Below are 17,551 nucleotides of genomic sequence, written 5' to 3' on the forward strand. Positions count from 1 at the left end.
TGTGAAGGGTGAGGAGCTATGGCAGAGCTCTGTGAACTCCTCCTCCAGGCTGACCACAAAGGGAAAGAACCCAATTGTCAAGACCTTTAAACCACTAGTGTTTCATCAAAGAAAAAAGTAAAGTCAATAGAAATCCTAGAATCAATGAACTTTTAGAGAACCAAGAAATCTGTTTCTGAAAGTTGAAGTCCCTCCCATGAAAAAGAACAAAATTCTAAATGGATCAGTTGAAAAAAAATATTCAGTGGAGCAACCTAAGCTTGCTAAAAGTCAAAGAACTACATATCAAAATACAAAGCAGCAGTTCAAATTACAGCAGGGATGGGCGGGCCCCAGAGGCCCTCATCAACCCAGGCAATACTTAAAATAATAAAAATTAAGAAAAATTAAAAAAAATATGAAGAAAATTTCCTTCCTCTCTTTCAAATATAACTATAATTGCCTTTTATTCTTTCTATCTGGAAGCAGTATCGCTAACCTTAACAGTCTTGACTTACCAAAAAATATATATATGTGTGAAATAAAATAGAAGGGATTGGTGGCAGTGTACGCAAAACCAAAATGGAAAAAAATTACTTTTAACAATCTCACTTTTTTTGTTATTTTTTTACACAAATACTGTTGTAAATATATTAAAAAAATCAGCATTCTATCTGGTAAACGTCACTTTCGCCCCTCTATAAAATTTTGAATTAAAAAAGCTTCAAGAACTTTTTATTATTCCCCCCACCCTCCATTCCTCTTTCTTTTCCTCTTCCACAAGAATATATCCTGACTTTTTTGTTTTTTGCAAAGATTGTTGGAAATAACCCTTCTCTTGTACCTAGAAACATAGGTGCAAACCTCTGATATCTTTGTTTTATCTGCATTCCTGCCTTTCATGAAAGTCCCTCTTGATTGTGCTGAGGCTGCGGCTCAGCGAAGACACTGAATAAATACGACAGCCACTGTTGCTTGATGCTTGTCCAAGTCTTCCTGGCTTCTGCCGAAAGGGTGGGGGGTCACGGAGGAGGTGGGCCAGGGTGTGTGGACCCAAGCAGAATCTGGGGAGAAGCCTGCCATTCGCCTTTCCCACATCACCAAGCCCACTGCCCCTTCCCGCCTCCACAGCCCTTTTACAAAACCAGACATTGTGGTAGGTGGGAAACAGCAGGGCCTTCCCTCTGGGTTTTCAACCAGAAGTGACATTCCACAGTTTTAACTGGTTACTGTGAAGTTCAAGCGGCCAGAATTGTGAAAATGTCCACTGAAACACTGCAAGCGGTGTACTTAAAGACAGTCGGCCTTTTAAATTTTGTTATATATTTTTGTAGTGCTCTTCACAAGTGAAAAAAACTTTTTTTTTAACTTTTTTTAAAATATTTTTTTTTGTAAAGAAGGGTTGTATTTAGAGGCCAGTAGCTAGAGATCCAACCAGTGGACCCCCTGAAGCACTACCAGGCCTTAAGGCCACCATCCGAGGGAGGCTGGGAAAACTATTATTCACCCAAGCCTCCGGAAATGTAATGTACCAGCAGGCAAAAAACAGTTCTTCATGTAGTACAAAATTAAATGAAACAAAAACAAAAACAAAAACAAGAAAGTAAAAACGAAACCAAAACATTTCTTAAATTCTAGTGCCATAGCTTTTTTTGTTTGTTTGTTTCTTTTGTGTTGTTCATAACAAAGAGAGAAAGATACTACTTATCCGTCAGACACATGCATCCTCATGTGGTCGTTGAACTGCTCGATTTGGTCAAACTTGGCTGGACAGACGGAGCAGACGTAAGTGGTCCCCTCCGTGCAGGCCACCACCCCTGGGGGGCCAGTGCGGGCTCCTGGGGGTGTGCCTGCAGGAGGGGTCCCGTTGCTGGCACTGTGCAGAGCCACATGTCGCTCGAGCAGGGTCTTGTGGGAGAACTTCTTTTTGCAGATGTAGCACTCATAGGACTTCTCCCCCCGGTGGAGGCGCATGTGCACATTGAGAGAGCTCTTCTGGGTGAAGCGCTTGTTGCAGATGCTGCACTGGTATGCCCTCACTCCTGTGTGTGTCACCATGTGCTTGATAAGGTAATCCTTTAAGGAGAAGGAGCGCCAACAGATGCTGCACTGGTGGGGCTTCTCACCTGTTGACGTGGGAAGAGACAGCAAGCGGGACAGAGCGAGACAGAGTGAGGGAGAGAAAATGAGAGAGAGAAACAAGACAACAAAAAAACAAAAACAAAAATAATTAAAAAAAAATAAGGTCTGATTCATTAGTGGATCACCCTTGATTGGAAAGATCCAGTCCTTCCTGGCCTCTCACGCTTTGAGAAGCCTTGCTTTAAGGTGATGCCAAAGCAGTCTAGAGTTTTCTGTTTGCCTGTGTCAGGAAATGGCTTTCTTGGAAAGCTATATGTTATTCTCCACTAAGTCTTCAAAGGTCATTCTGTGGAGAAAAGGGAGGGCTACTTTAAGGGGGTCATTTTCAGTGTCATCATTAGGGAATTAAACTGTGTGTTTCCCATTAACTTTGTCAAACAAATGTAAGAAATAAGGAGAGGAAAGATCTTTGGAGACAAGGGGCTCTCTGTAATCATTGGGAACTAAGAACAGTGATCACATAGCTTGGCTCCTTGGGGACACTCTCCATCTCCAGCATTCTGTCTAGTAAACACACTCATGCATTGATTTTAGGTTTGGAACTATTGGCTAACATAGGAATAAGTCATTCTGAAGAGCTACACTTTCAGTTTTACCTAGGTTAGGTAGAAATCATCCTAAAACATAACTTGAGAGTTAATTGGCTATTCTGTCTTGACTGGACTGAACTGCAGATTGGCCTTGTCTGGTGTGGAGGCTGAATAGGTGGTGAACAGTGCAATGATCTCAGATGGTCCTGTTCAAATCCAGGCCCCAACATGTGGCACACCAGTCTGACAAATCTCCAAATGCCTCAGAGGTATACAGTCCTCTTTACCTTACTATGCTGCTGTTGACATAAGAAAACATATGAAATCACTTTGCAGACCACCAAGAGTGATGTGGGAATAATTGCACGGTATTCTTATTACAACACTACCCACACTCTCCCCGCACCCATTAAATGTTTCCATACGCTTTTTTTGAACTCTTGGGTCAATTTTAAAAAGTTTTCTCCTTTGCTTTCAGTCTGTTGGCTGAAACTCTTCTTTCTCCTCAGTTTACTGCTTTGGTTTGCTGCTGACTTAAGAAACCAAACCATCAAGTTGGTTAAAAAGTCAGGTACGTATGAATACTGTCACTGAATGACCACATGAGGTGTTCTGCTATAAGTAACATCCACAGCCCTTGACAACTCCTTGGATAAACAGACTTGTGTTTTGTTGGAGTCTGTTGGTTCTCAGCACAGCTCTTGACAGGTGAGATGAACTTCATTAAGGTGTTCTGTCTCCCACCTCATTTCTGATTGCCCACCTCAGAGAACAAAGTCCTTCCCTGTGCTCTTTCACAACCCAGCTTAAAGCCCCGCCCCCAAGCCTTTGAAGCTCTCTAGGGTAATATTTCAACATCTGGACTATGCATCAAGGTAGGACATCTATTTCTTAAATTTGAAATAACTTCCAATTAAAATATGTGTTTTGATTTGTGTTGCCTGGTTTTCTGTTATGAAACAGAACAGGTTTGATGTGTCATGGTAATAATGGCTAGGAAAACAGTTGCCATCTATTAAGAGCTTATTATATGCCAGACTCAGTGTTGGTGCTTTATGTTCATGATTTGTTTTATGAAACTTCATCCCTTCAGAAAGCTTTCTCATTGTGTTTGTAAACATAAAAGGATATGTTTTAAAGCACACGATTTTAAGAAATGGCTGTTTTTTTTCAGGAATTACTCCACAAATTTCTTAATTTCATGGCCCTTTGAACTTTTTTCCCTTTACTCATTCAGGAATGTTCTGGCCTGCCTCCTGCTCCTCTCAACTCTCTTCTGACTTCCTTTCCCTCATGGTTACATAGACACAGTTTTTTGAACAGAGAGACTCCCTAGGAAAGATAGTCATGCGTGTTATTTTTAGTTGAAACATTTCTGTCAGCTGTAAACATGTTCGGAAGTTGAGTTGGTCTTTGCCATCCTGGTACTTTTGGGACACTTTCCAGAGGCTATGACAGGCTGGCCCACTATCTTCTAAAACATGTCCACCTGTCACTTTTAACGGGAAGCATGCCTTAAGTACCAGATGGTATTTTGGCTGATAGGAAGTTGGAACTTCTGTGTGGAAGAGCTCTCACTGTTTGAAACTTTTACCTTCTTCTAGTGTGTTTTTCCACTAGGCAAGGTCACTGACGAAGGCTTTTTACTTTCATACCCTTCTAATCTGACTTTAAATCAATTCTTCACAGTTGTCATCTTCTCCTTCATAGCACAGATCTGTATGTTGTTTGTATGCACCGAGTGCTGGTTTGGCCATTAATTATGCGTGACCCTGGGCTTTCTAAGTGTTTTCATTGCTCTGGACTTGTTTCCCTTCTGAGAGTGAGGAGCAGGACTGAGCACTTGCCATGATTCTTTGCAGATTTAGCTGCCTTCTGCCCATGGTGGCCCATAACCCTGAGGACTAGAGCCAGGCCTTGTCAGTGTATGACCTGAGGGCAGTCTGCTTAAATCACTCAGTGCATCAACAGTCCTGCATTTTAAATAGGGCAAGGTATCCTGTGGCCTTCCCCACCACAGGAAAATGGTATGATAACTAATGAAGAAAAACGTTTGCGAAGAAAGCACTTGGGAGCTCCTTAAAGGAAAGTGCTCTCAATAATTACTAAGGTGCTATGTTGGGGGAACATAGGCATTTCAGGAACTGTCTTACTAAATGGGGTGTATTTCCAGAGTAGTCAGGTGTCCACAGCTTTCATTTCTATATGTTTGGATTTGGAACAGTGTCACTCAGTAGAAATGTTAATATTTTTCTTTCCCGTTATTTTCCTGCATATTACTTATAGTGATTCCAAAAGGGCTTTCAACATTATACATGGAATGGATGTGGTCTGCTGATTGTTGTGCTCAGCGCGAGAAATGAAGCTGAGTGATTGTGGATGGTTTTCCAGGTCTGAACTTGTGGCCAGAAATGGCAAGTCCTAATTGTTAGATTCAAAGCAAAAACTGCTAAGTACAAAACAGACACTAGAAATATAACGTGAGGGGGAAGCTCACATAAGTTCCTTAGCTTTAAAAGTGATCCATTTGGGGGCTAATCAGATGCAGGAGTCAGATATGAATTCGATTTCCGTGGCTGAGTGACTTGGGCATTTTACTTAACCTCTCTAAGCCTTGGTTTCCTTATCTGTAACTTGAAAATAATACAGTAAGTACCTGTCTTGTGAAGATATTTTGAAAGTTAAAAAGATAAGGCACTTACCATTATGTGATCATTTTAAGAAGAATTTAACTGTTCCCTTTGGCACGAATGAACTGACAATAAATGAAAACAACTGAGAAATGATTTACATTATGTATGGAAGCCAGCTCAGGATTTGAAAAACAATGGTTTCAGTAATCAATATTGCAGCAATGTAATTCACAGTTAAGGGTATACAGTCTACTCTCAGTGACATATGCTAATGGCAGGAAGTGGTGCCATGAATAAAATGCCAGCAAATAGCAGAGACAGAGGATTTCCTAGCAAGCAACAACTGAGCTCTGGAGATGGAGAAATCGGACAGCAGGTAGAGAAACGGAGGGGGAGGCAAGGTCCTTTACTATTTATTGCAAGGATGGGAGGTAGTGAACGCATGTACTTTCCTCCATTCCTTTTTGTTGGATTCATGCTCTCTGAACAGCCACTTTTCAACCCCTTCTTGTGGACCAGTACTGACACTTACTCTACGATGACTAACGTGTGTGTGTGTGTGTGTGTGTGTGTGTGTGTGTGTGTGTGTGTGGCTGGGAGATAAAAGAGAGAGAGAGGTTACAGATGCAGAGAATCTGCCCAAAGTTCAAGTAAGAGTTATCCTAATGAGCTAAGCTAAGCCCCAATCTGAACAGTGACTTCTATATTGGCGGCTCAGCAGGAACCCATTTATCCACTGATTCTTTCTCATTCTAACCAGGCTTTTCCTGGGCTGCTGAAAGGACACTGAATGCTGTTACCAGGAAGTTTTTCTGAGCTCTGTTCTCACCTGTCTCTCCCATTCTCTAGGTGTCTCCATCACCTGCTTCAGCATAATACCCTTCTTAGGTGAGTACAGTGAGGAGTCAGAATACCGAGCCTGGTGCGTGGCAAGAGAGCAGGAACCAGGGACGCAAGAGAGGAGTACGGTCTGGGGAAGATGGTTATGGACAAGGAAAGCATGAGGGGTCCCTGAAATTGCAGGTCCTCTGAATGGGGAAAATCCAGTTTGGAACAGAAAATGGAAAGGTTCAGTGACAGCAACAGAAAGGTGTCAGATGGCATCAGCTTTCACTGAATGCAGTTTGCTCTCCACCAGAGAAGTCCCTTGGAGGAGGCGCGCACACCTGACGTATGGCTGGTGTAAGCACCTGCCAGCCTTTCTCTCCAGCGCCAGGCTGCCATCCAGGTGCCAGTGTGGACTAGGAGGCCCTCTGCAGAGGAGGGGGATGGCTTACTGGGGACACAGTGCATCCACAAAACATCTGTGGCTTCAAAGACAACTAAAGTGTTTTGATGTTAAAAGAGAATTTTGAAATCTCAGGGAATTTTGCCTGTATTACTTGACTTTTCTTACAACTTCAGGAGTAGGATAAATATTGACATGCCCAGAAGATGGTATCTCCACTAGAGACGTATAGTAACATCCTGAAGGTCACTTGGCAAGTCAGTAATAGCTGAGAGTATGACCCCAGCTCACATTGATTAGCCCCTGCTTCCCGTTAACAATTTCCTGCTCTCTGGATTGTGCTGCAAAATACTTGATGCTTCTATAACACATACCATAGATGTTTCTACATGGTTTGATAATTTTACAGAGTTTACAGTTAAGTTCTTTTACATAAATTATGTTATTGGGTTCTCAGAGCAACCATGTAAAGTAACTACTATGAAGATCTGTATCTTATGTGGCAAAAATCTGAGGCTCAGACTGATTACAGAATTTATCTGAAGTCACTCAGTCAGAAAGTGGTAAAACTAAGCCTTTCTTACTTCAAACCTTATACTCATTCTTTATTCCATGGCTTGCTATAATTAATAACATAATGTGTACTTGAGAATTTTCATATTATTATCTTGATCTCACTATTATTACTCTATTGATGTCATTATTATGTTACTATCATTGCTATATCTATTTATATCAAATTCATGGCTGAAATTGATGAGCTTTTCAAAGTATACAAAATTATCATATGTGCAGAGAATACTAATGGGCTAAAAACCTCTGAATGGGCTATTGATAATATAATTGAGAAAAAAGCCCAAACATCTACCATTTGTTGGTGAGGAAAACATTGTCAGAACATGGCAGCATCTGTACTGCTGGCCCAGACTTTTGACGTATGCAAATGAACCATATGCAAATTAACCGGGTCCCAGCCTCTCCCATAGGAAATAAAAATGGACTTTGCTTGTTCCCAGAAGAAATGTGGATGCACCTAGCACCACATATTGACTGGCCTGGTAGGGGAAAAGCAGGGATATGTAAATAACCCACTGAATGTATTGATGGGTAAACTCATCCTAACTGAAATGTTTGGAAAGGTGGGGCGACTGCGCCTGCAGGCACATAGGCAGGAGACTCCAACGGGCCCTTGAGGTGGACTGGGAGTTTCCTCTTACCTTTGATCCCTTTCCCTCCCTTCCTTCAATAAACCTGGTATAAAATCCTAGACTGTGCTCTGGTTCATTTCTCAGAGCAAAGCTACCTGACAAACACAAGTTGGAACACAGATATGATATATTCTCTAGCAAATAAGAAATAAAATGAAAAAAAAAAAAGAAATTTAAGTCTTGCTGAGAAAATAATGCATTTATGTATAAGTTCCTTGAATTAAATTCTCCTGGAAAGCATGATCACATTTCTGAACAATCACTTACTTACTCAATGATTTTTTAAAAGTAACTAGAGTACTATGCTAACCTATATTCATATACAAATTTTAAAGCAAAAAGTCCTAAGATTGGGTTTTAAAAGGAAGTTCCAGAGAAAGAATAAAATTGGAGGGATCACAATACCTGATGTCAAACTATACTACAAGGCCACTATAATCAAGACAGTCTGGTACTGCATAAGAACAGACACATAGATCAATGGTCCCAGAAATAAACCCATGTCTCTGTGGTCAATAAATATTTGACAAAGGGGGAAGGAGCATACAATGGAGTAAAACCAGTCTCTTCAATAAATGGTGTTGTGAGAACTGGACAGGAACATGCAAAAAAATGAAACGACTACCATCTTACACCATACAGCAGAATAAACTCAAAATGGATAAAAGACTTAAGTATAAGTCATGATACCATAAAAGTCTTAGTGGTAAACATAGGCAGTGTAATCTCAGATATCCCATATAGCAATATTTTTGCTGATATATCTTTTACAGCAAGGGAAATAAAGGGAAAATAAACAAATGGGGTTATATCAAACTAAGAAGCTTCTGCATGGCTAAAGGAACCACTATCAAAACAAAAAGGGAACTGACTGTATTAGAGAACACATTTGCCAATGATACATTGGACAAGGGTTTAATCTCCAACATATATAAAGAACTCATATGACTCAACAGCAGAAACACAAACAACCCAGTTAAAAAATGGGCAAAGGACCTGAACAGACATTTCTCCAAGGAGGACATACAGAGGGCCCATAGGCATATGAATAAATGCTCAGTATCAGAGGGATGCGAATTAAACCCACCCTGAGATATCACCTCTCATTGGTCAGAATGGCCATCATTAACAAATCAATGAACAACAAGTGCTGGTGAGGATGTGGAGAAAAGGGAACCCTAGGGTACTGTTGGTTGGAATGCAGATCAGTGCAGCCACTGTGGAAAACAGTATAGAATTTCCTCAAAAAATTAAAAATGGTACTGTATTTTGACCCAGCAATTCCACTGCTGGGATTAGACCATAAGCATACTGAAACACCAATTCAAAAGAACTTATGAACCCCTATGTTCATAGCAGCATTCTTTATAATAACCAAGTGCTGGAAAACAGCCTAAGTGCCCATCAGTAGATGAATGGATAAAAAAAATTGTGGTACATTTACACAGTGGAATACCATGCAGCAGAAAGAAAGAAGGAACTCCTATCTTTCATGACAGCATGAATGGAATTGCAGAGCATTACACTAAGTGAAATAAGCCAGTCAACAAAAGATAAATAGCATCGACCTAACTTATAACTGGAATCTAATGAACAAAATTAACTAGTGAGAAAACAGAATCAGAGACATGGATACATGGAACAGACTGACAGCTGTAGGAGGGGAGAAGGGAGAGGAATTAATCAAAGAACATGTATGAATGACCCATGGACATGGACAATGGAGAGGGGATTTACTGTGGGAGATGGGGTGGGCTGGGTGGAGGGGGCAAAGGAAAAAAATTGGGACAACTGTAAGAGAGTAAACAATAAAAAATTATATACACAAAAAACAAAATAAAAAATATATATAAAAAAGAAATTTCCACTTAGCATTGTTAGATAAAATACATGATACCCAATAAGGTCTGAATTTCTGATAAACAATGATTTTTTAATATGTCACAAATATTGCATGGGACATACTTAAGACTGAAAAATACTTACTGTTTACCCAAAACTCAAATTTAACTGGGTATTCTGTATTTCTGTTTGCTAAGTTTAATAACCCTACACCTGGTGGTGAATAAATACCCCAAATAGCATCTTGATCAGTCTTATTATTATGAGTGCAATTTTGTTATATAGAATAAATTAAGAACAAACAGAAGATGGTATCTGGAACATGTTCACATACTTGGAGAAAGCACTTAATATATAAATGTGCAAAGCATTTCTGCATTATTTCTATGAAGCGATATGATATAGTAAGTAAACCACTCTGGAAATAGACCACTTTTCCCTTTAGAAGTGATTAGACATTCACAGAAAAACTTGATTAATTCAATGATCAATATTTGTTGATTATTATCTAAGGTATTATGCTGGGTATATATGAAGTATAAGATATATATCTTTATGTATGTTTTATAGATATATAATTATATATAAAGTTGTTTCTGCTCTCACAGAGTTCACGTTCTAATGGCAAGGTATAAAGACATCCATATAATGACAATACAAGTCAGTCCTGTGAATTGCCTAAAGGGGAATTTTTGTCATGGTACCTGTGCAGTTTGAGAGACTTAGCTCACCTCTCATATGAAAGATACTTGCTTCCATAGTAAAATCAAGCTGTTATCCAGAACTCTGGTTTACTTTTTCCAAACATATTGATTCTTATGAATAGAATTTAAGAGAATAATGTTATGTAACAAAAGCAACCTGATTCTATCCTCCTCATCATCACCTAGGCCTTCTAGGGAAGTGATTCCCAACTTGTGAATCAGGGCTTGTTAAACACAGATTGCTGGGTTCCATCCCCAGAGGTTCTAGTACAGGTCTGGGCTGGGCCTGAGAATTTACATGCTGCTGGCATGGGATCACACTTTCAGAACAAGTGCTCCCAAGCTGCCTTTGAACTTTCCTTATTGCTTGCCTTCCACATCCATGCCAACACCAAGGCTTACCCTTCTATGTCCAGTCTTTTCCTTCCATTCCCATGCCTTTGACTTAAAAAAAAAAATTATTGCATATTTTTCCATTATCATTTATCCCCCTTATGCCCCTCCCCCAGCAATCACTACACTGTTGTCCTTGTCCGTGAGTTCTTTTCCGTTTTGCTCAGTCCCTCCCTGCTCCCCTTAACCAGCCCCCTCCAGCTGTCAGCCTGCTCTCTATGAGTCTGTCTATATTTTGCTTGTTAGTTCAGTTTGCTCCCTAGATTACACATTGAATTTTGTTTTTTTTCTTGGGAGAAAGCATAAAGGAGTCCTCTTTTGTTCCATGACAGGATGATCTGTGTTATCTTTATTTTTTTCTTTGATTCTCTTGTTTTCAAATATTTCCCAATCCTTGGTTTACTTCTTCACAAAATTTATAAAGGTGCAGTAAAGTGAACTGAGAAATTCCTAGAAGAGGTGAAGTCTTACTGTGGTTGGTTTGGTAGAAGAAGGCAATTTGATGAGAGATTTTCTTTTTCTCTTAAAAATATATTTCAGGGATCAAACAAAAAAATGTTCATTTTACAACGGCAGTTCAAGGGAAACCCAAAGAGTATCACATTGCTTCAGCATTTGACTTCCATAGAGGAAGGAACCACATTGAGAGCTTATTATTCAGTGATTGGATATAGAGCAAAGAAACTCAATGTCTCCTGGGAGGAGGGGGCTAAAGTAATAATGATGATAATTTTTTTAAACATTAAGTAGTACTTCACATTTTATGAAAAGCTCTTGCATGCGTCATACCTTTACAGCTACTCAAAAGGCAGGCAAATTATTATTTCCATTTTAAACTAAAAAAAACTGAGGGTTATGAAATTAAGTGACTCGTATAAGGTCACAATTAGAAGAACCAAGCTCAACCCAAATAACCTAATTCTAGTATAATCATGTCTCATTCATGTCCCCACTCTAAGTTTTAGTATTATAATCATTTTGGAATATGCTTTACAACCAGGACTTCCTTGCTTCCCTAAGGTAGAGCTTTGCTCCAAAGTCAATACAATAGACTATTTATTTGTCTCAAACAGTCCCTTTTCAATGACTATATCAATCATTAAAGTACATGTACACAAAATTTTACTTGGAATACAATTTCAAAATTGATTTTCTGTAGCTGTTGAAAGCAAGTGTCCTTTACATTAAACCCTAGAGCTACTGAAATGCAAAGCCAGTTACAATACATAGTAGCTGCGATGCCAAGGACCCAAATATTTATCCTTTCTGCTCTGCTAATACTCTTTATTGGTCGGATTCTTTTGTGCTTAGACTACAGGTAAGAATTCTGAATCCATACTTACTCTTCTAAGTATCCCCAGTACTTTCTAGCATCTTTTTAGACCAACATTTTAACTTTTTGCTCTAAATTTTTATCATTTCTACTGGGCTCCTGTAAAGTTGGGAGGCCCTGCTTTTTTGATGTTTTCCCAGGAAATTGGATAAAACTTTGCTTTTGGGCCACAGTGAATCCAGGTCCTGCATTACTTCCTTATGATCAGGCTGTCTCGCCTTTGAAAATCTAGACAAGTTTATTCTTAAACTTTGTAAGGTTATGGACTCCTTCAGTCACACAAAGTCTTGATAGACAGGTAGCCCTTCCAAACTGACACTGCCAAATAATTCTGAGGTGAAAGAGAAGAGTGTTGTTTCTTTTAAATGAGGTGCTAAGACTGATATATGTACATTAGTAATTGTTCTCAGATGTGTCCACGTTATACACAGCAATACAGACATCTTCACAAATTACTGAGGACCCTCATAATTTTCTACATATCTGAAGACTACACTTTAAGCATTACTTAAATTTATAAAATGATTTTACTTGTAGCTTTTATATCTATGATGCATAAATGTGCAAACCCATTGCTGGTTTTCTTATGGGCAAATCTAGTTATTTGGGTTAACCACAGAATCCTCTGGTGAATCCACTTGATAAATGTGTTTCTGCACTAAAAAGACAAATTTAAGTAGTACATTGAAAATTTTATGTTGCAAATTTAAAGCCTTATTTCAATATGTGATCTACAAGAATGTGTGGATTTTATATCTGCTAGGTCTACTGGAAGAGATACACAGAAGGAGAGAATAGAAATGTTTATTCAAGACCAACAAAGTCAACTTTGGCTAAGAAGATACTTCCACGAATGGTCTTTTCCCCCTTAATCCTTACTTTGATGGTTTCTAAGCCAGCTATTTAGAGGAGGAAAGAAACTATGTAAGAATACTCTGTAAATCATAAATTGCCTTATAACTAAAAATATTACTATTTGATTAATTTACCAAATAATGATGATACCCATACAACAAGAAAAATTTCCTTGATCACAAATTATTGATGTTTTCATATTTAGTCCAAGTAAACATAGTGGCTCACCACTACCTGATTTTCTTCTTCTTTTTTTTTTTTCCTTGCTCCTGATTTTCTTCTTAAATTCAGTCAAGCCACAGTATGTTTTCTGGAGGTGTGAGAACTGTCACCTTTAAAAACAACTGGTTTGCATAAAGGTATGTACATGGATTAACATGATGTCCTAATTTAAGCTGGACTTCAAAGAAGAAGAAGTTCGTCTTAAGTGATGTCCTAGTGTAGTTGTTTACTTCCACATTATGTACTCTGTCTCAGTGTCTGTTGCTCTCCTTCCCTTCTATTCCCCAATTCACAATTATGTGCTTTATGTCCTATGCCTGCTAGCTGATCTGAGAAACAAGGTTGCTTTGAGGAACTAATTTGCTTTTGTGTATTGTACTTCAATATGTAACTTTCTCCTGGCAACTTATTTGTCCTTTAACAAGGATATTCTGGAACCAGATGTTTACTGGGAGAGTGACTCTTAAAATAGAGATTTCAAATATGGTGATCAAGAGAATCTTTGTGCAATCATATCACATATGTGGTCCCTTATAGGGAAGAACATCCATGTAATTCTAGCTTCTGTGTCTGTCCCATTATGGAGCTAGGAAAAAGTACTGGCTGGGAAGTCAGGTTTTAGCTCTAGAATCATAGAATCCAGGGATGAAATACCATCTTGCCCAATTACTCACTTGATGATTGAATCCCTTCTACAACATCCTTAGGGAATGGTCATCCATTCTCTCCTTGAACACCTCTAACTATAGGAACTGACTCCCTTTGGAGGCTGTCTATCCCATCTTAGAGCAGCTCTGACTGTCAACAATCATTTTATTTAGTTGAAAGAATCTCCTTATTGCTTCCAGTCACTGGTCCAGTTCTACCTTTTGGACCCAAACAAAATAAGCTTACTCTCTTTCTTCCCAACCACTTAAATAATGTTAAAAGTGCTAATAATAGCTATCATTTATAGAGTGCTTATGTACTAGGAATTGTTTTAAGAACTTCATGGATATTAATTCATTTAATCCTCAAAACAGCACTATATGAAAAATCTATCGCTATTATTCCCATTATATTGACAAGAAAATGGAAGTATAGAAAGGTTAAGTAATCTTTCCCAGGATGATAAAGTTCAATAGTCACTAAATCTAAATTCAAACTCAAGCAATCTGTCTTCAGAGCTCCGGCTTAACTACTTCATTATGCTGTTACCAAGGCTGGAACGCTTGAGTATGACTTATATGATGCCCTGAGTCTTCTTTCCTGCAGCTGAACATCCCAGGACCTTCCACCATGATTCATATACCATGACTTTGTGTTCCTTCATCATCCTAATCACACTCTTCTGACTGTGTCCCAATTAGTCTTTTGTCCTTTTAAGACGTAGTACCCAGAACAGACTGTGGTCTCTAGACGTTGAAAATGGAGAATAGAAAATAGTGAGTCTATCACTCCTTCTCAATTCAGGGACTGCAAATGCAGTTCACTTGCACCAGCCTTGCTGTGGCCTCTTCAAGCTATTGGTTCACACAGAACTTACTACGGACTAAAACCTTCATCCTTGTTCTGCCTAATGACTTTAGTCTGTAAAATGAGGTGATTGGAGTATATGATCTCCAAGGTCTTTCACAGTTCTGAATACCTCTGCTCAAAGAATGTATCAGCAAGTTCAATGTATTTAAGGGATATTGTGCCTGCAAATTCTTTATCAGGCTTTTTCCCATTTGGCCCTTGTCCATAAAGGGTTTCTGTGATTTTGTCTTTTAGTGGCAGGGTGCTTTGCTCCTATGATGGGGGAACAGTTGGGGCTTCTAAAAGATGGCTTGCAGTGGGGTTTCCTTAGCATCCAAAAAATGACTCCAAACCTTCCCTTCTACCTGCTGTCCTGCCTCACCCTTCTCACAGCCCCTTCACATCCACCCCTGCTGCCACACCTCCAGGGACCTGCACTCACCTGTGTGGACGAACATGTGCTTGACATAGTTCTGTTTGGCGGTGAAAGTCTTGTTGCAGAGAGTGCACTCATAAGGCTTTTTTTCGCCCTGCCCACTGGCTGTGCTGTGGCCTGCAGATGGGGCCAGGGGCTGTGGCGCTGGCAGCTGTGCAGTAAAGGTCGACAGGCCGGGCTGAGACACTGTCACAAACTGGGTCTGCTGACCTGTCAGGGGTTGTGGCAGGCTGAAGAGGAAAGGCTTGGGGCCGCTGCCCGCGGGCTGGGTAGTGAAGAGGGCCGGCAGGTAGGTGTTGCCGGCTGTGCCAATGACCTGTGTGTTGCTGGTCAAGGTCAGAGGCATCCTCAAGTTGCTGGTGAGGGTTTCTGTCTGGCGTAAGTAGAGCTGGGTACTTGGCAATGGCTGCCCGATGGATGTGTTGACTGAAGGCTGCTGCAGGACGCTCTTGTCAGAGCTGTTGCTGACAGTGATGACTGTGTTGTCTATTTCCACCTCGTTGCTTCTTTCTGGAGAGGAGGCACCTGTCTCTGGCTGGTGTGGCTGCGGGCCGCCCTCCGCAGGGACTTCTGCAGCCTGCTCAGGTTGGGTGGGTTCAGCCTGGCCATCCCGAGCTGCCCCAGGCCCGAACTGCTGCTCCACGGAGTCGGGCTCAGTGCCTATAGAGGAACTGACGCCCGAGTCGAAGCTTTCGCCCTTGGGCTCACTCTCGGTGCCCTCGGCCTGGTCGGTGTCTTCTGGGCACTCCTCAGATTCATTGCGCTCCAGGATCTGCACCCTTTGCTGCCCATAGTAGTCATAATCATCCTCCATCTCCTGCTTGATGTGGATGTTGCCCACCAGGGTCTGGATGCGCACAGGCCGGGGCTGCTTGCGGCAGTGTGTGGTCTCAGGGGTGGTGGACAGGTAGCGCTCCATCTGCTGCGAGCGCTCATGGATGCGCGTGATCCAGCTAGGGTCTTCCATGTGGTGGTCGCGGGGCAGGCCGAGCGCGGTCTCGTGGTGGCTGACCACCGCACCGCTGTAGAAGGAGCGCTCGCCGCTGCCGTTCTGCATAGAGCATGCGTACAGTGCAGAGTAGATCCTGTCCACGCTGTGCTGAGGATGGCTCTGCAGGTAACCCGACTCAGTGTCACTGCTCTGGCCCGATGTGCCTGACTCGGGAGTGCCCCGCGGCGTGTCCTGGCCTGAGTCCTGAATCCCCGGGAACACATCGCCCACATTCTGTGACACGATGCGCGTGCACTCATCAATGACTGTTTTGATCTGCAGGATGCTGGCGGCTGTGAGGATCTGCAGGGCTTCAGACTGCGAGACACGGAGCACGCCGCTATACATGAAGTCAATGAGCTTTTGCACCGACTGCACTGATACCACGGAGGGGATCTCGATGTCGCTGTAGCCCAGCAGCAGCTTGTCCTGAAAGAAGGGGCTGCCGGCAGCCAGCACGCAGCGGTGTGCGCGCAGCATGCTCCCGTGGATGCGCACCGTCACGTCACAGAAGTGGCCACGGTTGCGCTGCTCGTTGAGGGTCTCGAGCACGGAATTGCTGAAGTTGTGAAGGTTGATGCTGTGAATGCGCTCGGTCATCCCCTTGCAACTGATGTCACCTGCATGCCAAGGCAGACACAAAACAGGGCGTGGGTCAGAGCTAGCTGACTGCATTCCTAACACCTGGGCCTCAGGAGAGTAGTGCTCAGAGTAGCGCTCATGGCCCGCTTGCAGACATAAGAGGGCTCAGTGGGAGATGGACAGGTTTGCACAGAGGTCAAGCTGCGGGTATGATGCCTTATGGGAACAGGACCTTGAACTGTGTCCCAGCTATCTGGGGGTATTGAATCCATATTAATCCCCAAGAGCTTCTGCCAGGTTTGTCAGTTGGAGTAGCATCATAAACAGATGAGCCATTTGCCTGCCACTCTTACAACTTAAACAAATAAGAACTGAAAGGCAAATAGAAGGCTTGTTCTCAAGTAACTTTACCTCTACGTTGGACAGGCCTAAGTCCAAGTCTTTTGGGAAAGCTTACATTTCCCCCAGCTTATCAAAGTTCCTTATTTTATACTTAGACTACTGCAATATTCAGAGTAAAAATAAATAAATTCCCTTCCTATGAATTTATGTGGCATATTCCCCAAATCCACACCACGTATACAAAAATTATTGGGAAATTCAACCCAGACTAAGATGTTCGCCAAACAGCTGTCCCCATGTTTTCCAGTCGAGGGACAGGTTATAGAATACAACCTGCCAACTACAGGGGCGTTTGCCTGCTACTTTCTGTATCTACAGAACATTCTACAGATGACATTCTTCTTGCCATCTCTGACAACTGGAGAACTTTCTAGGGTGGCTGTAAGTAATGTGGTGGTTTTCTGAATTTTCTGGGGCTTAATGAAGGCAGCACTGATTTGGGAGACTGGAGTACACTAGATGGACATATTTACTGTTCAAACTGGGCACTTTGGGAGTGAAAGGAACACTTAAATAATTAGGTCAGGACAGCAGGAGTAAACCAGGAGTGGATGTACGAACACCCTAGGTAACT

General features: G+C 41.4%; 1 protein-coding gene across 2 annotated transcripts in view; it reads right to left on the bottom strand.

Moving 5' to 3' along the window:
- Positions 1-594: 594 nt before the first annotated feature.
- Positions 595-17,551, bottom strand: part of ZBTB20 (zinc finger and BTB domain containing 20) — a 271,949-nt gene continuing 254,992 nt past the window's right edge. For both annotated transcript variants that reach the window (XM_090264544.1, XM_090264483.1), the window contains 2 exons: positions 15,009-16,613; positions 595-2,105 (listed from right to left, as the gene is read on the bottom strand). In XM_090264544.1, coding sequence (XP_090120670.1) covers positions 1,684-2,105; positions 15,009-16,613 — 2,027 coding nt within the window. In that variant the 3' untranslated portion in view covers positions 595-1,683. The remainder of the gene's footprint in view (positions 2,106-15,008; positions 16,614-17,551) is intronic.

This window comes from Furipterus horrens, unplaced genomic scaffold (assembly GCF_987537825.1).
Source record: "Furipterus horrens unplaced genomic scaffold, mFurHor1.1.pri manual_scaffold_1, whole genome shotgun sequence".
Classification (NCBI taxonomy): domain Eukaryota; kingdom Metazoa; phylum Chordata; class Mammalia; order Chiroptera; family Furipteridae; genus Furipterus; species Furipterus horrens.